The 21,515-nt window shown below is 49.8% G+C and overlaps 1 protein-coding gene across 4 annotated transcripts in view; it reads right to left on the reverse strand.

The window, feature by feature from the left end:
- Positions 1-6,741: 6,741 nt before the first annotated feature.
- Positions 6,742-21,515, reverse strand: part of LOC140186044 (proteinase-activated receptor 2-like) — a 41,174-nt gene continuing 26,400 nt past the window's right edge. For 3 of the 4 annotated variants that reach the window (XM_072239864.1, XM_072239867.1, XM_072239866.1), the window contains exons 3-4: positions 13,108-13,219; positions 6,742-11,278 (exon numbers count right to left, since the gene is read on the reverse strand). In XM_072239864.1, the coding sequence (XP_072095965.1) occupies positions 10,291-11,278; positions 13,108-13,130 (1,011 nt within the window). In that variant the 5' untranslated portion in view covers positions 13,131-13,219 and the 3' untranslated portion in view covers positions 6,742-10,290. The remainder of the gene's footprint in view (positions 11,279-13,107; positions 13,220-21,515) is intronic. The other variant, XM_072239868.1, reaches the window with a different exon arrangement.

The following is a 21,515-nucleotide window of genomic DNA, read 5'->3' on the forward strand; positions in this document are numbered from 1 at the left end:
AGAAGTGTGTGCAGTCACAATTATGACAGAGAAAGTACTCAGGAAGCTGAATAGGCTAAAGGTAGATAAATCTCCCGGACCAGATGGAATGCACCCTCGTGTTCTGAAGGAAGTAGCTGTGGAGATTGCGGACGCATTAGCGATGATCTTTCAAAAGTCGATAGATTCTGGCATAATTCCGGAGGACTGGAAGATTGCAAATGTCATTACGCTATTTAAAAAGGGGGCAAGGAAGCAAAAAGGAAATTATAGACCTGTTAGCTTGACATCGGTGGTTGAGAAGTTGTTGGAGTCGATTGACAAGGATGAGGTTACAGAGTACCAGGAGGCATATGACAAGATAGGCAGAACCAGGCATGGATTCCTTAAAGGAAAATCCTGCCTGACAAACCTATTACAATTTTTTGAGGAAATTACCAGTAGGCTAGACAAGGGAGATGCAGTGGATGTTGTATATTTGGATTTTCAGAAGGCCTTTGACAATGTGCCACACATGAGGCTACTTAACAAGATAAGAGCCCATGGAATTACGGGAAAGTTACATACGTGGGTAGAGCGTTGGCTGATTGCCAGGAAACAGAGAGTGGGAATAAAGGGATCCTATTCTGGTTGGCTGCCGGTTACCAGTGGTGTTCCACAGGGGTCCGTGTTGGGGCCGCTTCTTTTTACATTGTACATCAACGATTTGGATTATGGAATAGATGGTGAGAGCATGGAACATGGGTGTTGGTAGAGATGTGAGCATGGAACATGGGTGTTGGTAGAGATGAGAGCGTGGAACATGGATGTTGGTAGAGATGAGAGCATGGAACATGGGTGTTGGTAGAGGTGAGAGCGTGGAACATGGGTGTTGGTAGAGGAGAGAGCGTGGAACATGGGTTTTGGTAGCGGTGAGAGCGTGGAACATGGGTGTTGGTAGAGGTGAGGGCATGGACCATGGGTGTTGGTAGAGGTGAGAGCGTGGAACATGGGTGTTGGTAGAGGAGAGAGCGTGGAACATGGGTGTTGGTAGAGGAGAGAGCGTGGAACATGGGTGTTGGTAGAGATGAGAACATGGAACATGGGTGTTGGTAGAGGTGAGAGCGTGGGACATGGGTGTTGGTAGAGGTGAGAACATGGAACATGGGTGTTTGTAGAGGTGAGAGCGTGGGACATGGGTGTTGGTAGAGGTGAGAGCGTGGAACATGGGTGTTGGTAGAGATGAGAGCGTGGAACATGGGTGTTGGTAGAGATGAGAGCGTGGAACAGGGGTGTTGGTAGAGATGAGGGCGTGGAACAAGGGTATTGGTACAGATGAGAGCATGGAACATGGGTGTTGGTAGAGGTGAGAACGTGGAACATGGGTGTTGGTAGAGATGTGAGCGTGGAACATGGGTGTTAGTAGAGATGAGAGCGTGGAACATGGGTGTTGGTAGAGGTGAGAGCGTGGAACATGGGTGTTGGTACAGGTGAGAGCGTGGAACAAGGGTGTTGGTACAGATGAGAGCATGGAACATGGGTGTTGGTAGAGGTGAGAACATGGAACATGGGTGTTGGTAGAGGTGAGAGCGTGGACCATGGGTGTTGGTAGAGGTGAGAGCGTGGAACATGGGTGTTGGTAGAGGTGAGAGCGTGGAACATGGATGTTGTTAGAGATGAGAGCGTGGACCATGGGTGTTGGTAGAGGTGAGAACATGGAACATGGGTGTTGGTAGAGATGAGAGCGTGGAACATGGGTGTTGGTAGAGGTGAGGGCATGGACCATGGGTGTTGGTAGAGGTGAGAGCGTGGAACATGGGTGCTGGTAGAGGAGAGAGCGTGGAACATGGGTGTTGGTAGAGATGAGAACATGGAACATGGGTGTTGGTAGAGGTGAGAGCGTGGGACATGGGTGTTGGTAGAGGTGAGAGTGTGGAACATGGGTGTTGGTACAGATGAGAGCGTGGGACATGGGTATTGGTAGAGGTGAGAGCGTGGGACATGGGTGTTGGTAGCGGTGAGAGCGTGGAACATGGGTGTTGGTAGAGGTGAGAGCGTGGAACATGGGTGTTGGTAGCGGTGAGATCGTGGACCATGGGTGTTGGTAGCGGTGAGAGCGTGGAACATGGGTGTTGGTAGAGATGAGAGCGTGGAACATGGGTGTTGGTAGAGATGAGAGCGTGGAACAGGGGTGTTGGTAGAGATGAGGGCGTGGAACAAGGGTATTGGTACAGATGAGAGCATGGAACATGGGTGTTGGTAGAGGTGAGAACGTGGAACATGGATGTTGGTAGAGATGAGAGCGTGGAACATGGGTGTTGGTAGAGATGAGGGCGTGGAACAAGGGTGTTGGTACAGATGAGAGCATGGAACATGGGTGTTGGTAGAGGTGAGAACATGGAACATGGGTGTTGGTAGAGGTGAGAGCGTGGACCATGGGTGCTGGTAGAGGTGAGAGCGTGGAACATGGGTGTTGGTAGAGGTGAGAGCGTGGAACATGGATGTTGTTAGAGATGAGAGCGTGGACCATGGGTGTTGGTAGAGGTGAGAACATGGAACATGGGTGTTGGTAGAGATGAGAGCGTGGAACATGGGTGTTGGTAGAGCTGAGAGCGTGGAACATGGGTGTTGGTAGAGGAGAGAGCGTGGAACATAGGTGTTGGTAGAGGAGAGAGCGTGGAACATGGGTGTTGGTAGAGATGAGAGCGTGGAACATGGGTGTTGGTAGAGATGAGAACATGGAACATGGGTGTTGGTAGAGGTGAGAGCGTGGGACATGGGTGTTGGTAGAGGTGAGAGTGTGGAACATGGGTGTTGGTAGCGGTGAGATTGTGGAACATGGGTGTTGGTAGAGATGAGAGCGTGGAACGTGGGTGTTGGTAGAGGTGAGAACATGGAACATGGGTGTTGGTAGAGGTGAGAGCGTGGAACAGGGGTGTTGGTAGAAGTGAGAGCGTGGGACATGGGTGTTGGTAGAGGTGAGAGCGTGGAACATGGGTGTTAGTAGAGGTGAGAGTGTGGAACATGGGTGTTGGTAGAGATGAGAGCGTGGAACATGGGTGTTGGTAGAGGTGAGAGCGTGGAACATGGGTGTTGGTAGCGGTGAGAGCGTGGACCATGGGTGTTGGTAGCGGTGAGAGCGTGGAACATGGGTGTTGGTAGAGATGAGAGCGTGGAACATGGGTGTTGGTAGAGGTGAGAGCGTGGAACAGGGTGTTGGTAGAGGTGAGAGCGTGGAACATGGGTGTTGGTAGAGATGAGAGCGTGGAACATGCGTGTTGGTAGCGGTGAGAGCGTGGAACATGGGTGTTGGTAGAGGTGAGGGCATGGAACATGGGTATTGGTAGCGGTGGGAGCGTGGGACATGGGTGTTGGTAGAGATGAGAGCGTGGACCATGGGTGTTGGTAGAGGTGAGAGCGTGGAACATGGGTGTTGGTAGCGGTGAGAGCGTGGACCATGGGTGTTGGTAGAGATGAGAGCGTGGAACATGGGTGTTGGTAGAGATGAGAGCGTGGAACAGGGGTGTTGGTAGAGATGAGGGCGTGGAACATGGGTGTTGGTAGCGGTGAGAGCGTGGAACAAGGGTGTTGGTACAGATGAGAGCGTGGAACATGGGTGTTGGTAGAGGTGAGAGCGTGGAACATGGGTGTTAGTAGAGGTGAGAGTGTGGAACATGGGTGTTGGTAGAGATGAGAGCATGGAACATGGGTGTTGGTAGCGGTGAGAGCGTGGACCATGGGTGTTGGTAGAGGTGAGAGCGTGGAACATGGGTGTTGGTAGCGGTGAGAGCGTGGACCATGGGTGTTGGTAGCGGTGAGAGCGTGGAACATGGGTGTTGGTAGAGATGAGAGCGTGGAACATGGGTGTTGGTAGAGATGAGGGCGTGGAACATAGGTGTTGGTAGAGATGAGAGCGTGGAACAGGGTGTTGGTAGAGGTGAGAGCGTGGAACATGGGTGTTGGTAGAGATGAGAGCGTGGAACATGCGTGTTGGTAGCGGTGAGAGCGTGGAACATGGGTGTTGGTAGCGGTGAGAGCGTGGACCATGGGTGTTGGTAGCGGTGAGAGCGTGGAACATGGGTGTTGGTAGAGATGAGAGCGTGGAACATGGGTGTTGGTAGAGATGAGGGCGTGGAACATAGGTGTTGGTAGAGATGAGAGCGTGGAACAGGGTGTTGGTAGAGGTGAGAGCGTGGAACATGGGTGTTGGTAGAGATGAGAGCGTGGAACATGCGTGTTGGTAGCGGTGAGAGCGTGGAACATGGGTGTTGGTAGAGGTGAGGGCATGGAACATGGGTATTGGTAGCGGTGAGAGCGTGGGACATGGGTGTTGGTAGAGATGAGAGCGTGGACCATGGGTGTTGGTAGAGGTGAGAGCGTGGAACATGGGTGTTCGTAGCGGTGAGCGCGTGGACCATGGGTGTTGGTAGAGATGAGAGCGTGGAACATGGGTGTTGGTAGAGATGAGAGCGTGGAACAGGGGTGTTTGTAGAGATGAGGGCGTGGAACAAGGGTGTTGGTACAGATGAGAGCGTGGAACATGGGTGTTGGTAGAGGTGAGAACGTGGAACATGGGTGTTGGTAGAGATGAGAGCGTGGAAGATGGGTGTTGGTAGAGATGAGAGCGTGGAACATGGGTGTTGGTAGAGGTGAGGGCATGGACCATGGGTGTTGGTAGAGGAGAGAGCGTGGAACATGGGTGTTGGTAGAGGAGAGAGCGTGGAACATAGGTGTTGGTAGAGATGAGAACATGGAACATGGGTGTTGGTAGAGGTGAGAGCGTGGGACATGGGTGTTGGTAGAGGTGAGAGTGTGGAACATGGGTGTTGGTACAGATGAGAGCGTGGGACATGGGTATTGGTAGAGGTGAGAGCGTGGGACATGGGTGTTGGTAGCGGTGAGAGCGTGGAACATGGGTGTTGGTAGAGATGAGAGCGTGGAACATGGGTGTTGGTAGAGATGAGGGCGTGGAACATAGGTGTTGGTAGAGATGAGAGCGTGGAACATGGGTGTTAGTAGAGGTGAGAGCGTGGAACAGGGTGTTGGTAGAGGTGAGAGCGTGGAACATGGGTGTTGGTAGAGATGAGAGCGTGGAACATGCGTGTTGGTAGAGATGAGAGCATGGAACATGGGTGTTGGTAGAGGTGAGGGCATGGAACATGGGTATTGGTAGCGGTGAGAGCGTGGGACATGGGTGTTGGTAGAGATGAGAGCGTGGACCATGGGTGTTGGTAGAGGTGAGAGCGTGGAACATGGGTGTTCGTAGCGGTGAGAGCATGGACCATGGGTGTTGGTAGAGATGAGAGCGTGGAACATGGGTGTTGGTAGAGATGAGAGCGTGGAACATGGGTGTTGGTAGAGGTGAGAACGTGGAACATGGGTGTTGGTAGAGATGAGAGCGTGGAAGATGGGTGTTGGTAGAGATGAGAGCGTGGAACATGGGTGTTGGTAGAGGTGAGGGCATGGACCATGGGTGTTGGTAGAGGAGAGAGCGTGGAACATGGGTGTTGGTAGAGGAGAGAGCGTGGAACATAGGTGTTGGTAGAGATGAGAACATGGAACATGGGTGTTGGTAGAGGTGAGAGCGTGGGACATGGGTGTTGGTAGAGGTGAGAGTGTGGAACATGGGTGTTGGTACAGATGAGAGCGTGGGACATGGGTATTGGTAGAGGTGAGAGCGTGGGACATGGGTGTTGGTAGCGGTGAGATTGTGGAACATGGGTGTTGGTAGAGATGAGAGCGTGGAACATGGGTGTTGGTAGAGGTGAGAACATGGAACATGGGTGTTGGTAGAGGTGAGAGCGTGGAACAGGGGTGTTGGTAGAGGTGAGAGCGTGGGACATGGGTGTTGGTAGAGGTGAGAGCGTGGAACATGGGTGTTAGTAGAGGTGAGAGTGTGGAACATGGGTGTTGGTAGAGATGAGAGCATGGAACATGGGTGTTGGTAGCGGTGAGAGCGTGGACCATGGGTGTTGGTAGCGGTGAGAGTGTGGAACATGGGTGTTGGTAGAGATGAGAGCGTGGAACATGGGTGTTGGTAGAGATGAGGGCGTGGAACAAGGGTGTTGGTAGAGGTGAGAACATGGAACATGGGTATCCATGTATCTGGCTCTACCTCCACCCCTAGCAGGGCTGTCCACACACCCATGTATCCACTTGAACCCCATGCCCACTTTTGGGTTCAACTTCAGGGCAGTTGGAGACTAGTTTGCTAAAAGGGCAGTTCTTTACTGGAAACAAAACGTGTTTGTTGTTTTTCTGTGAATTATGCAGAACAAGAACACTACAGCACAATAAAGGCCCTTCTGCCCACATTGTTGTATCAATCTTTTAACCAACTCTAAGATCAATCTAACCCTTCCCTCCCACAGTGCCCTCTATTTCTCTATCATCCCTGTGCCTATCTAACAGTCCTTAATGTATCTGACGCTACGACTACCCCCTTAGTGCCTTCCATACACCCAGCACTCTGTGTAAAAACGTACCTCTGACATCCCCTCTATACTTTCCTCCAATCACCTTAAAATTAGTCCCCCTCATATTAGCCATTTCCATCCTGAGAAAAGATCTCTGGCTGTCCATTCGATCTATGCCTCTTATCATTCTGTACATCGCTATCCTCCTTCACTGTAAAGAGAAAAGCCCCACCTCGCTCAACCTGTCCTCATTAGACGTGCAATACATCTTGAAGGATGCCTCACTAAATATACATCTAGCCTGATACGTTCCAGCATTCAGCTTGTGGAGAATAAACATGTGACACTTGTCCACGTGGCTTGGGCTTTGATCTAAAAACAGATTTATTGAAAGAAAAAATAAGGACTTAGCAGGACATCAACACAGATATTCCATACAATTATAGATCTCTTAGCTTGTATATATTTCCCCAGCAGTTAAGAGACAGAGGGAGGTGATGGGCAGGTGAGGAGAGGGGTGAGGGGGAATGAGAGGGAGGTGAGGAGAGGGGTGAGGGGGAAAGAGAGGGAGGTGAGGAGAGGGGGTGAGAAGGGAATGAGAGGGAGGTGAGGAGAAGGGGGTGAGGGGGGAACGAGAGGGAGGTGAGGAGAGGGGGTGGGGGAACGAGTGAGAGGTGAGAGGGGAACGAGAGGGGGTGAGGGGGGAACGAGAGGGAGTGAAGGGGGAACCAGAACGAGAAAGGGAAAATGAAACTCACTCTCAGCAAGGTCTCAGAAACAGCAATGAGATGCTGACCTGATTATAAACACAAGAAGTTAATGAACACACACAAAATGCTGGAGGATCTCAGCAGTTCAGGCAGCATCTGTGGAGAGAAGTGGACAGTCGATGTTTTGAGCCGAGACCCTTCGTCAGGGCTTGTGTTTGTGAAACGGGAGCAGCATCAGTAATGTCCTGAACCTTAACGTGCCAACATGGATGCTTGTGTTTTTCATCTCAATACTCTTGCAGTTGAGCTCCCAGGGTGCGATTTTAGTGAGGCAGAATTGTGTGGGTGTGTGGAGGACATTTCTGCAATGAAAGTTATTGTGTCTGCTTAACTCTAAACTTTGGATAGAAATGACCATACAGATCATCTGTAACTCAGCTATAGACAGTCCAAAGCCTGGCTTCGAAGGGAGGAGGGTTGGGCACAGGGCCAGCAGCCCCATCCCATAAATAGCCAGAGCTACAGGAAGGGCAGCAGGAGCTGCACGGACCTCATCCCTGGCAAAGCAAGTGGCTTTGAAGATGGACTGCGCCTGGGGACAGCGTAAATGACTGGCCTGGGACAGAGGTCTCTGGTGAGTTGCTGTCGGCAGTCCCTGGCCCAGTAGGGGTGCTAGGACGGAGAAGAAGTACAGGATGGTGTAGTGGCGCATTTCACCGTCTGTTTCAATGTACACGTGATAAATCAATTTGAATCTTGAAGCAGCGCACCACTGGGTGTGGGAGGGAGGTGACCAAAACCCCTGGGGAAAGCCCACACAGTGGGGCATGTTACAGAGAAATTATCCCACCACCTGCTACAAAGAGCAAACTACCCCATGCTATCTCTCATCTTTCTGTTGAAATCTTAGTGAAGGGTTGTCTATCAATGAAGTTCCTGTAAGCTTGCCTCCATCACCCTGTTAATGTTGCGGATGGATTTTCTCAATTTCCTCTCTGAGGGCCTTTTTCCTGTTTACCTTTTTGGGCTGCGACTGGTCATTTGGGACTCCTAGAACCCAGCTCGGGGGTAGGGAGGAGAAATTCTGCAGATTGGGAGGGGGGTGTGTTTATTGACTTGTTTGGTGAAACAGCATAGAGTATACCTTTCCCTCCCTTCAGGCCACACAACCCCAAAAACCCCAATTTAACCCGAACCTAATCGCAGGACAATAAAACTTCCCAGTACATCTTTGGACGACGGGAGGAACCCAGAACACCCGTGGAAAACCTTTGCAGAGACCCCTCACAGACGGTGCCACAGTTGAAATATGAACTCTGCCCCAAGCTGTAATAGCATCGTGCTACCGTGGCGAGTTAGAAGATGAAATTAGTGACTTGATCCAAGGTTTCAGGCATTAGAGGGAAGTGAAAGTTTTGAGAGAGATTGTGGTTGCTAAGAAACCCCAGGGAAGGGGAAGAAAGTCTTTGAATACACGGGGTTTGCACGTGGACTCAGGAAAGGGAAGTTGGTCCTCATGCAGCGATGAGCAGAGGAAAGGGTGAGCACTTTCAACTGCCTGAGAGTGAACATCTCTGAAGATCTATTTTGGGCCTAACATAATAACCGCAAAATCAGAAATTTCATGTCATATGTCAATGACAATAAACCTGATTACAGTTCTGAAGTTCAGAGAGACTTCTACACGTAATAAATGAGGGAATCTGGAACTCACATGTACTGGGTCAAGGGTTAAATCTGAGATCGATTGATTGATTGTTTAATTCATTGATTTAGCGGTACAGCATAGAATAGACCCCTACGGCCCTTGGAGCCACGCTGCCCAACAACTCTCAGTTTAACGTGAGCCTAATCGTGGAACAATTTACAATGATCAATTAACTCACAAACCGGTATGTGCTTGGAGTGTGAGATGAAATCAAAGCTCCCAGAGGAAACGCACGTGTTCACAGGAGGGAATGTACAACATTACTTACAGAGGATGCTGGGATTGAACTCCAAACTCTGACGCCCTGAGCTGTAATGGAATCACAACAACGCTACGCTACCGCGACACACCGCGTGTACACTAGTTATAGACAGCTGGTCAGGTTCGGGGATTTGGGCAGAGCTGACATAATGGGGCAACACACATCAAAGTTGCTGGCGAACGCAGCAGGCCAGGCAGCATCTGTAGGAAGAGGTGCAGTCGACGTTTCAGGCCGAGACCCTTCGTCAGGACTAACTGAAGGAAGAGTGAGTAAGGGATTTGAAAGTTGGAGGGGGAGGGAGAAATCCAAAATGATAGGAGAAGACAGGAGGGGGAGGGATAGAGCCAAGAGCTGGACAGGTGATAGGCAAAAGGGGATACGAGAGGATCATGGGACAGGAGGTCCGGGAAGAAAGACAAGGGGGGGGGACCCAGAGGATGGGCAAGGGGTATATTCAGAGGGACAGAGGGAGAAAAGGGAGAGTGAGAGAAAGAATGTGTGCATAAAAATGAGTAGCAGATGGGTGTTGCTGACATAATGGGGATCGGGTATGATCTCGAGGAACAGTAGGAACGGTCCGAAGAGTCAGGAGCAACCATCAATACAGCCACCTAATATAAAGTCCCGATCCCAGCTGATATTCTTTACAGACACAGCGTGACCTCCTTTCCTGATTTCTGAATCATCTAATTTCAGTCCCTGGTTTTGGTAAAATGGAGGTTTGCTTGAGGGCGTGATGATATCATTGTTCCAGTGCCCATCACAGTCACTCTGTTATTACTGACCCTCTGGCACGGTGCTGGCAAGGGTCAGCCTGATGAGCCCTGAGCTGTGACATTGGTAAAATGGAATCCTGCAACTCCAATTCATTGCTTCAGTGGGGAGCTGTGTCGCCTCAGACCGCTGGGTTGCCTGTCGCTCTGCAGTACTCACTCGACATCGCCCTCCCCTGCTCGCTCAGAGTCGCTCTCCGATGTTCACTCAGTGCTGCCCTTCAGTGTTGCCCTGCTGGAAGGACAAGTTAGACCAGGACAACATCCAAGCACCGTCAGTCTACAGGCCTTGCCACTCGGGGACTTGGGCTAGATTGTTTTTTGTGACTGTATGTTTTCTGTTGCTGTAACCATATGTGCTGTGTGCTGTTCGTAGTGTGTTTTGCACCTTGGCCTGGACGAAGGCTGTTTCCTTTGGCTATATTCATGTATGGCTGAATGATAATTAAACTTGAACGTGAACTTAACTGCTCCTTTCTCTGTTGCTCCCGCGCTTTACGAAGGATTTAGAGAGGAGGAAGTAGAGGATGGGGTCCAAGCAACTGCTGAGGGAGACAAGCCAGAGGGTGACAAGTTTGATGTGGTGCGTCTGCAGCAGCCAAGCGCAGCCGCTGCCGTTTAACCGGTGGAGGCCAGCGACGATCTGGTAGACATGGTAGGGCAGGTGGCAAATCACGAAGCCCATCATGGCCCCAACGATGATGAGCTGTGCCCGGATGTGGATGAGCCGGCTGCGCTGGCTGCCGCTCTTCCTCCTCATGCTGCACAGCTCCACTGCGATGGAGGCGTACGAGAAGGCGAACATGGCCAGTAGCACCAGGAAGATCACCGCCACCATCACGAAGGCGTTAGCCGACAGCCTCTTGCCGTACTGCAGCTGGATGTTGTAGCAGACAGCACCGGTCACCAGCCTCACTTCCCTGAAGAAGTAGTTGATGTTGAAGAAAATGATGGGGATGATGGTTAGGGTCCAGGTGAGGACACAGGCCCACTGGGCGAAGCCCGTGTTGTAGAACTTGTTGAGGTATCTGCTGTTGGGCTTGACGATCATGGCGTAGCGGCTGACACTGATGAAGGCAAGGAACATGGTGCTACAGCTGACCGTGTAGTAGAAGGCGGAGTTGATGGCCACCATGGTGACGACACAGATGGACGAGCTCTCTTGCCAGCCATCGCCTCCCAGGAGCAGCGCCACGCGGAGCGGGAGGCTGAGACAGCTGAATAGGTCGGCAGCCGCCAGATTAAACAGGTACACCAGGATGCCGTGCTTTCGGTCTTGCCTCAGGAACACCCAGAGTGCCGTGAAGTTAGCAGGCAACCCGATGAGAATGATGGTGGAGTATAGCACCGGGAGGATGATCTTCTCGAGCTGGCCAGCAGTCAGGTTACAGCCCTCTGCGTCTGTCCCGTTCAGCGTCCCGGGCGGCGGCGTGCTCCTCGCTGCCATCGAGCTGGAAGGGAACGGCAGAGGAGTTAAAACATCACCTCACACCTGCGGACGACACACAAAACCCATCCAATGTATGAGAGATGCAAGGGCCCAGTGAGGACAGGGAAGTTGGAGCGAGGGGGTGAGGGAATTGCAGAGGGGGAGCAAGGGAAATGGGGAGGAGGTCAGACATCTAAGTACAAGATGGGAGAAGAGTTTGCCCTTCCTAACTGACTGCATCACGGCCTGGTACGGAAACACCAATGCCCAGGAATGGAAAAATCTACAGGAAGTGCTGGATACAGCCCAGTGAATCACGAGCAAAGCCCTCCCCGCCATTGATCACATCTACAAGGAGCACTGTCACAGGAATCCATCATGAAAGACCCCTACCATCCAGGCCATGCCCTCTTCTCACTACCATCAGTGGGCAGGGAGTACAGGAGCCTTGGGTCCCACACCACCAGTTGCCCTACAACTATCAGGCTCTTGAACCAGCATGGATAACTTCACTCACCTCAACTCTGAACCTGCAGACTCACTTTCAAAGACTCTTTACAACTCATTCTCAGTATTATTTGTATTTTTTCAGTTTGTCATCTTTGTACTTTGCCCATTTGTCAGTGTTTGTCTGTTTATGTATAGTTTTCCCATAAGACCATGAGATCTAGGAGCAGAATTAGGCCATTTGGCCAGGCTGATCCAATTTTCCTCTCAGCCCCAGTCTCCTGCCTTCTCCCCGTATCCCTTCATGCCCTGGCCAATCAGAATGTATCAACCTCTGCCTTAAGTATACAGAAAGCCTCCACAGCCGTCTGTGACAATGAGTTCCACAGATACGCCACCCTCTGGCTAAAGAAATTCCTCCTCATCTCCATTTAAAAAAAATCATAAAGTTCTATTGTATTTCTTTTTTCCTGTAAGTGCCTACAAGGAAATGAATCTCAGGGTAGTATATGGTTAAAAAAAAGACTTATTTTGTTAATAAATTAACTTTGAACTTTTGATGTAGTGGGCTTGAAATCTGACATAGCCTAAGGACCCAGAACGCTGATAGAGGCGGTTTTTGAGAGAGTGGACAACCTGATTATCACCTCCCAGAATTCTGTACGGTGTGGAAAGGTTCCTGTAGAATGGAGCATGACCAGTGTGAGCCCCACTCTGCTGAAGTCCTTTGAGGCAGAGGTTAATGGGATAGATAAAGGGGAACAGGTGGCTGTGGCGTATCTGTATTTCCAGGTGGTCTCACGCGGGAGACTGGTTAACAGAGTGAGAGTACCTGAAAACATGTGTGATGGACTGAGGTGGACAGAGAACTGATTGTGGTGCAGAAAGCAAAGACCATGTTGGACTGGATCCCTCTAGGGTCAGTACAACATGACGGGTGAGGAAGGAGGAGTCTGATAGGAGAGGAGAGTGGATCTTGGGAGAACAGAAAGGAGGAGGGGCACCAGAGGGAGGTGATGGGCAGGTGAGGAAAAAGAGAAGGGTTTCAAGGGAAGCCAGAATTGCGAATGGAGAAAGGGAGGAGCGGGTGAAGAATTACTAGAAGTTAGAGAAATCTTTAACCCTTTTCCTCTTCCAACTATCGCCTCCCAGTTTCTTACTCCCCTCACCTAGTGTCACCTATTGCCCGACAACTTGTATATCTCCCTCTCCACCCTGGCCTCTTCTGGCTTCTGCCCCCTTCCTTTCCAGTCCTGATGAAGGGTCTCAGCCTGAAACATCAGCTGTTTATTGTCCTCTGTGGATGCTGCCTGACCTGCTGAGTTCCTCCAGCAGTTTGTGAGTGACTACAGGTGCATTGTTAAACCACACCCGGAGTATTGTGAATAATTGTGCTCTCCTTACCCAAGAGAGGATGAACTTGCCATGGAGTGAATGTCAGCGGTTGACCAGACTGGCTGTAGGTATGGTGGGTTTGCCGTACAAGGAGCGAGTGAGTTAACTGGGTCTGTATTCTCTAGGGTATAAAAAGAAGAGGAGATGCCATCAAAATTGACAAAGTCCATCCAGGTTTGCCAGGCTGGGATCAGAAAGCGTGTTTCCCTGCCTGAGGAATGTAGGATCAGGAACTGATTGAGAATAAGGGAAAGGCCTCTCAGAACTGAGATGTGGAGGAATTTCTCCACCCTGGACATTTGGAACTTTATCTGCCCACGCTCTCAGTTTTTGTGTTCCTACAAAACACAGGTTGATAAGCCTATAGACATTAAACAATAAGACCATAAGACTTAGGAGCAGAATTAGGCCATTCAGCCCATCGAGTTGGATCCTTCATTCCATCATGGCTGATTTATTATCCCTCTCAACCCCATTCCCCTGAATTTTCCTCATCACCTTTTACACCCGGACTAATCAAGAACCTATCAAACCCCATTTAAGTATACCTAATGACTTGGTCCCTGTGGCAATGAATTCCACAGATTCGCCACTCTCTGGCTAAAGAAATTCCTCCTCATCTCTGTTCTAAAAAGGAGATTCTTCAATCCTGAAGCTTCGTCCACTGGCCGGAGACACCCCCATGATAGGAAACATTCTCTCCACGTCCACTGGCCCTAGACACCCTCACGATAGGAAACATTCTGTCCATGTCCACTGGCCCTAGACACCCTCACAATAGGAAACATTCTCTCCACGTCCACTGGCCCGAGACACCCTCACAATAGGAAACATTCTCTCCACGTCCACTGGCCCGAGACACCCCACGATAGGAAACGTTCTCTCCACATCCACTGGCCCGAGACACCCCACGATAGGAAACGTTCTCTCCACATCCACTGGCCCGAGACACCCCCAAGATAGGAAACATTCTCTCCACATCCGCTGGCCCTAGACACCCTCACGATAGGAAACATTCTCTCCACGTCCGCTCTGTGTAGGCCTTTCAATACTCACCAGGTTTCACTTAGATCCCCCCCTTCATTCTTCTAAGCGCCAGCGAGTACAGGCTGGAGGAGACGGGGATAATGTTGGCTGTGGTAGAAGGTCTGTGGCAGTGGAGTAAACGCGAGGGGCTGAGTGATTGCCTCCTGATTCTGTTTCTTATAAAACATTGCTGGTTTCTGGGGCAGCATGATAGCATAGCAGTCAGTGTAACATTTTGTAGCACCAGTGATCGGGGTTCAATTCCCACCGCTGTCTGTAAAGAGCTTCTACCCTCTCCCCGTGACTGTGTGGATTCCTTTCAGGTTCTCCAGCTCCCCCCACATTCCGAAGACCTACGGGTTTGGGTTGTTGGGTTGAGGGCATGCTCCGAAGCATAGCAATGCTTGCGGGCTGCCCCGAGCACTGTGTTGGTCGATGATGCAAACAAAGCATTTCACTGACGTTTCGATGTACACGTGAATATAAATAAATCTTATCTAATCACTGAGCAATAGGCAGCTGAAAGTGGAGGGCGAGACAAAGAATCCCGTCAGCAGCGGAGCTGCTCTCAGAGAGGTAAAGGACAATCCAACTTTCAGTGTGCGGTAAATGAGATGCCGACAGAGGGAACACGGGGCACTGACAAAAGGCATTCATCAGACCACACGGAGTATTGTGAGCAGTTTCCCCTTGTGACCCTCCATCTAAGAAAAAAATGTGCTGTCATTGGAGAGGAAGTTCACAAGGATGATCCCGGTAATGATCTGGATGATGGGGTGGTAAACTGGGTGAGTAAGTATGCAGATGATACTAAGATAGGTGGCGTTGTGGATAATGAAGTAGGTTTTCAAACCTTGCAGAGAGATTTAGGCCGGTTAGAAGAGTGGGCTGAAAGATGGCAGATGGAGTTTAATACTGATAAGTGTGAGGTGCTACATTTTGATAGGACTCATCAAAATAGGACATACATGGTAAATGGTAGGGCATTGAAGAATGCAGTAGAACAGAGGGATCTAGGAATAATGGTGCATAGTTCCCTGAAGGTGGAATCTCATGTGGATAGGGTGGTGAAGAAAGCTTTTGGTATGCTGGCCTTTATTAATCAGAGCATTGAGTATAGGAGTTGGAATGTAATGTTGAAATTGTACAAGGCATTGGTGAGGACAAATTTGGAGTATTGTGTACAGTTTTGGTCACCAAATTATAGGAAAGATGTCAACAAAATAGAGAGAGTACAGAGAAGATTTAGTAGAATGTTACCTGGATTTCAGCAGCTAACTTACAGAAAAAGGTTGAACAAGTTGGGTCTTTATTCTTTGGAGCATAGAAGGTAGACGGGGGACTTGATAGAGGTATTTAAAAATATGAGGGGGATAGATAGAGTTGACGTGGATAGGCTTTTTCCATTGAGAGTGGGGGAGATTCAAACAAGAGGACATGAGTTGAGAGTTGGGGGCAAAAGTTTAGGGTTAACATGAGAGGGAACTTCTTTACTCAGAGAGTGGTAGCTGTGTGGAATAAGCTTCCAACAGAAGTGATAGAGGCAGGTTCGATATTATCATTTAAAGTTAAATTGGATAGCTGTATGGACAGGAAAGGAATGAAGGGTTATGGGCTGAGTGCAGGTCGGTGCGACTAGGTGAGAGTAAGAGTTCGCATGGACTAGAAGGGCCGAGATGGCCTGTTTCCGTGCTGTTATTGTTATATGGTTATATGGAGTGAAAGGGTTAAGCAACACACACAAAAAATGCTGGTAAAAGCAGCAGGCCAGGCAGCATCTCTAGGAAGAGGTACAGTTGACGTTTCGGGCCAAGACCCTTCATCAGGACTAACTGAAAGAAGAGCTAGTAAGAGATTTGAAAGTGGGAGGGAGAGGGGAGATCCAAAATGATAGGAGAAGACAGGAGGGGGAGGGGCAGATCTAACAGCTGGAAAGATGATTGGCAAAAGGGATACAAGGCTGGAGAAGGGAGAGGATCATGGGATGGGAAGCGTGGGGAGAGAGAGAAGTGGGGAGGGGAGCCTGGAGGGTGGAGAGTAGGCAAGGAGTTATAGTGAGAGGGACAGAGGGAGAAAAAAGACAGAGAAAAAAAGGGGGGAAATTAAAAATATATTAAATAAACAAATAAGGGATGGGGTGTGAAGGGGAGGAGAGGCATTAACGGAAGTTAGAGAAGTCGATGTTCATGCCATCAGATTGGAGGCTACCCAGACGGAATATAAGGTGTTGTTCCTCCAACCTGAGTGTGGCTTCATCTTGACAGTAGAGGACGCCGTGGATAGACATGTCAGAATGGGAATGGAACTTGGAATATTGGCATGAATATTGACTTCTCTAACTTCTGTTAATGCCCCTCTTCCCCTTAACACCCCATCCCTTATTTGTTTATTTAATATTTTTTATATTTTTTCCCCTCTTTTTTTCCTCTCTCTCTTTTTTCTCCCTCTGTCCCTCTCACTATAACTCCTTGCCTGCTCTCCACCCGCCGGGCTCCCCCCCCCTTTCTCCTCCCATCCCATGACTGTCTCCCTTCTCCAGCCTGGTATCCCTTTTGCCAATTAACTTTCCAGCTCTTAGCTCCATCCCTCCCTCTCCTGTCTTCTCCTATCATTTCAGATCTCCCCTTCACCCTCCCGCTTTCAAATCTCTTACTATCTCTTCCTTCAGTTAGTCCTGACGAAGGGTCTCGGCCCGAAACGTCGACTGTACCTCTTCCTAGAGATGCTGCCTGGCCTGCTGCGTTCACCAGCATTTTTTGTGTGTGTTGCTTGAATTTCCAGCATCTGCAGATTTCCTCGTGTCTGCGTGAAAGGGTTAATTCATGATGGCTCTGGGCCTGTACTCACTGGAGTTTAGTAGAATGGGGGTGGGTGGGGGGTGATATCATTCAAACCTGTCAAATATTGAAGGGCCAAGACAGAGTGGATGTGGAGAAGATGTTTCCTATTGTGCGGAGTCTAGCACCAGAGGCACAGCCTCAGAATAGAAGGATGTCCTTCTAGAAGAGAGATGAGGTGGAATTTGGCCCAGCAGGTGGTGAACCAGTGGAATTCATTGCCACAGTTGGCTGAGAAGGCCAATTCATTAACTATATTTAAAGTGGAGGTTGATAAGTTCTTGATTAATCAGGGTGTCAAAGGTTACAGTGAGAATGCAGGGGGATGGGGTTGAGAGGGCTAATAAATCAACCATGATGGAATGGCGGAGCGGACTCGATGGGCAAATGGCCTAATTCTGCTCCTATATTCCTTCACAGAGTGCAGGCACCAATGGCAGAGAGAGTGAGGCTCTTATCAATGCCATACAAAGACCATTGGTGTGAGTCTGATCAGAGAGGGTGCAGGATGTGTAAGGGCTGTACTTATCACGTTACTGAACCAGTACGCCTACTGCAGGTTCACAACCCTCCATATATTATTTCATTACCAGAGATACTAAATTCCTCCCAAAAAGTTGGTGGTTTGGTTGAATTCATGACTCCAGGCCTTGAGATCTCACAGTCTCTCCACTCTATTGTAACAGCAGCCTTCTTCAGCAAGAACATTTAAAGTATAACCACTTGCTTCAAGCATGCGTTGCTGGAAGTGCTCAGTAAGTGACAGAGGAACAGTGGCAGGAATGTAGAATAAAAACAGAAGCTGCAGCAAATCACAAACACAAGAGACTCTGCCCATGCTGGAAATCCAGAGCAAGACACAGAATGTTGGAGGAACTCAGCAGGCCAGGCAGCGCCTGTGGAGAAGAATGAATGGTCGCTCATTTCGGGCCGAGGCCCTTCACTAAAGTTGGGGAAATAGTGTGTGGGCACAATTCTGATGAAAGGTTGCCAGAATGGGGGCCGACTCTCTACATCTCCCCATGGACCTGTTGGGGAGCTCCCATAGTTTGTCTTTCTACTTCACAAGCCAACCCTTTCCCTATAAATGATGATCCTTAACATAAGACCATGACATAGGAGACAAATCAGGCCATTCAGCTCCTTGAATCTCCTCCTCCATTCTATCATAGCTGATTTATTATCCCTCTCAACCCCACTCTCCTGCTTTCTCTCTGTAACCTTTGACGCCCCGACTAATCAATAACCTATCAATCTTCGCTTTAAATATATTGAATGACTTGACCTCCACAGCTCATCTGTGACAATTAATTCCACACATGCATAACCCTCTGGCTAAAGAAGTACCTCCTCATCTCTATCCGAAATGAACGTCACTTCTGACTTCATCCCCATCTCTCACCCAGCTTACACACCTTCCCCTCACCTGGTCTCACCTGTCACCTGCCAGCTTGCACACCTTCCCCTCGCCTGGTCTCACCTGTCACCTGCCAGCTTGCACACCTTCCCCTCGCCTGGTCTCACCTGTCACCTGCCAGCTTGCACACCTTCCCCTCACCTGGTCTCACCTGTCACCTGCCAGCTAGCACACCTTCCCCTCGCCTGGTCTCACCTGTCACCTGCCAGCTTACACACCTTCCCCTCGCCTGGTCTCACCTGTCACCTGCCAGCTTACACACCTTCCCCTCGCCTGGTCTCACCTGTCACCTGCCAGCTTACACACCTTCCCCTCACCTGGTCTCACCTGTCACCTGCCAGCTTACACACCTTCCCCTCGCCTGGTCTCACCTGTCACCTGCCAGCTTGCACACTTTCCCCTCGCCTGGTCTCACCTGTCACCTGCCAGCTTACACACCATCCCCTCACCTGGTGTCACCTGTCACCTGCCAGCTTGCACACCATCCCCTCACCTGGTCTCACCTGTTACCTGCCAGCTTGCACACCTTCCCCTCGCCTGGTCTCACCTGTCACCTGCCAGCTTACACACCTTCCCCTCACCTGGTCTCACCTGTCACCTGCCAGCTTGCACACCTTCCCCTCGCTCCACCTTCTTATTCTGGCTTCTTCCCCCACCTTCCTGATGAAGGGTCTCAGCCAGAAACGTCAGCTGTTTATTCCCCCCCCCGCCCCCCCCCCATAGATGCTGCCTGACCTGCTGAGTTCCTCCAGAATTTTGTGTGTGTTGCTCTGGATTTCCAGCATCTGCAGATCTCTTGTGTTTGAGATCAGAGTGGACTTGTTGCATTGGGAATAGCTTACGATATGGGGTGTGTGGGGTGTCCAGGGAGAGGTAGCACCTCTGGTGAAGGGGGCTTGTCATGTCCATTCTGGGGCAGTTCACTCACGTCCGTGGCTCCAAGTAGCTGTTTGCGTGTGACAGCGGCCACCGCTTGGACATGTGGGCTAAACTGGGTGAAGGTAGCCAGCAGGCCTCATGCCCCGATGGGGTAGGGATATGCCTGTCCTATCCTATGCAGTCAGCACCAGCAGACTGGGTGGATGAGAACTACAGTGAGATCCAACGGCCAGGAAGGTGGTTCTGCAGATCTTCGTGGAGAGTGAAGGGCGTGATGAGGCCAGATGAAGTCCTGGTCATCCCTTGCAACCGAGGAAGTCCCCAGTTGTGACGACTACTCGTACCACTGGACCCGGACTTCCGAGGTAGAGAGAGTGGGACTGCCTCAATGCAAAGGATTTTCCACTTTACAAACTCCCCACAGAAGTTTTAGAAACATGGAAAATAGGTGCAGGAGTAGGCCATTCGGCCCTTCGAGCCTGCACCGCCATTCAGTATGATCATGGCTGATCATCCAACTCAGAACCCTGTACCAGCCTTCCCTCCATACCCCCGATCCCTTTAGCCACAAGGGCCATATCTAACTCCCTCTTAAATATAGCCAATGAACCGGCCTCAACTGTTCCCTGTGGCAGAGAATTCCACAGATTCACCACTCTCTGTGTGAAGAAGTTTTTCCTAATCTCGGTCCTAAAAGGCTTCCCCTTTATCCTCAAACTGTGACCCCTCGTTCTGGACTTCCCCAACATCGGGAGCAATCTTCCTGCATCTAGCCTGTCCAATCCCATTAGAATTTTATACGTTTCAATAAGATCCCCCCTCAATCTTCTAAATTCCAGAGAGCATAAGCCTAGTCGATCCAGTCTTTTGTCAGATGAAAGTCCTGCCATCCCAAGAATCAATCTGGTGAAACTCCTTTGTACTCCCTCTATGGCAAGAATGTCTTTCCTCAGATTAGGGGACCAAAACTGCACACAATACTCCAGGTGTGGTCTCACCAGGGCTTTGTACAACTGCAGTAGTACCTCTCTGCTCCTGTACTCGAATCCTCTTGCTATGAATGCCAGCATACCATTCGCCTTTTTCACCGCCTGCTGTACCTGCATGCCCACTTTCAATGACTGGTGTACAATGACACCCAGGTCTCATTGCACCTCCCCTTTTCCTAATCGGCCACCATTCAAATAATAATCTGTTTTCCTGTTCTTGCCACTAAAGTGGATACCTCACATTTATCCACATTAAATTGCATCTGCCATGAATTTGCCCACTCACCTAACCTATCCAAGTCACCCTGCATCCTCTTAGCATCCTCCTCACAGCTAACACTGCCGCCCAGCTTTGTGTCATCCGCAAACTTGGAGATGCTGCATTTAATTCCCTCGTCTAAGTCATTAATATATATTGTAAACAACTGGGGTCCCAGCACTGAGCTTTGCGGTACCCCACTAGTCACTGCCTGCCACTCTGAAAAGGTCCCGTTTATTCCCACTCTTTGCTTCCTGTCTGCCAACCAATTCTCTATCCACATCAATACCTTACCCCCAATACCATGTGCTTTAAGTTTGCACACTAATCTCCTGTGTGGGACCTTGTCAAAAGCCTTTTGAAAATCCAAATATACCACATCCACTGGTTCTCCCCTATCCACTCTACTAGTTACATCCTCAAAAAATTCTATGAGATTCGTCAGACATGATTTTCCTTTCACAAATCCATGCTGACTTTGTCTGATGATTTCACTGCTTTCCAAATGTGCTGTTACCACATCTTTGATAACTGAATCCAGCAGTTTCTCCACCACCGATGTTAGGCTAACCGGTCTATAATTCCCCGGTTTCTCTCTCCCTCCTTTTTTAAAAAGCGGGGTTATATTAGCCACCCTCCAATCCTCAGGAACTAATCCAGAATCTAAAGAGATTTGAAAAATTATCACTAATGCTTCCACTATTTCTTGGGCTACTTCCTTAAGCACTCTGGGATGCAGACCATCTGGCCCTGGGGATTTATCTGCCTTTAATCCCTTCAATTTACCTAACACCACTTCCCTACTAACATGTATTTCCCTCAGTTCCTCCATCTCACTAGACCCTCGGTCCCCTACTATTTCCGGAAGATTATTTATGTCCTCCTTAGTGAAGACAGAACCAAAGTAGTTATTCAATTGGTCTGCCATGTCCTTGTTCCCCATGATCAATTCACCTGTTTCTGACTGTAAGAGACCTACATTTGTCTTAACCAATCTTTTTCTTTTCACA

Source organism: Mobula birostris, chromosome 22, assembly GCF_030028105.1.
Source record: "Mobula birostris isolate sMobBir1 chromosome 22, sMobBir1.hap1, whole genome shotgun sequence".
NCBI classification, from domain to species: domain Eukaryota; kingdom Metazoa; phylum Chordata; class Chondrichthyes; order Myliobatiformes; family Myliobatidae; genus Mobula; species Mobula birostris.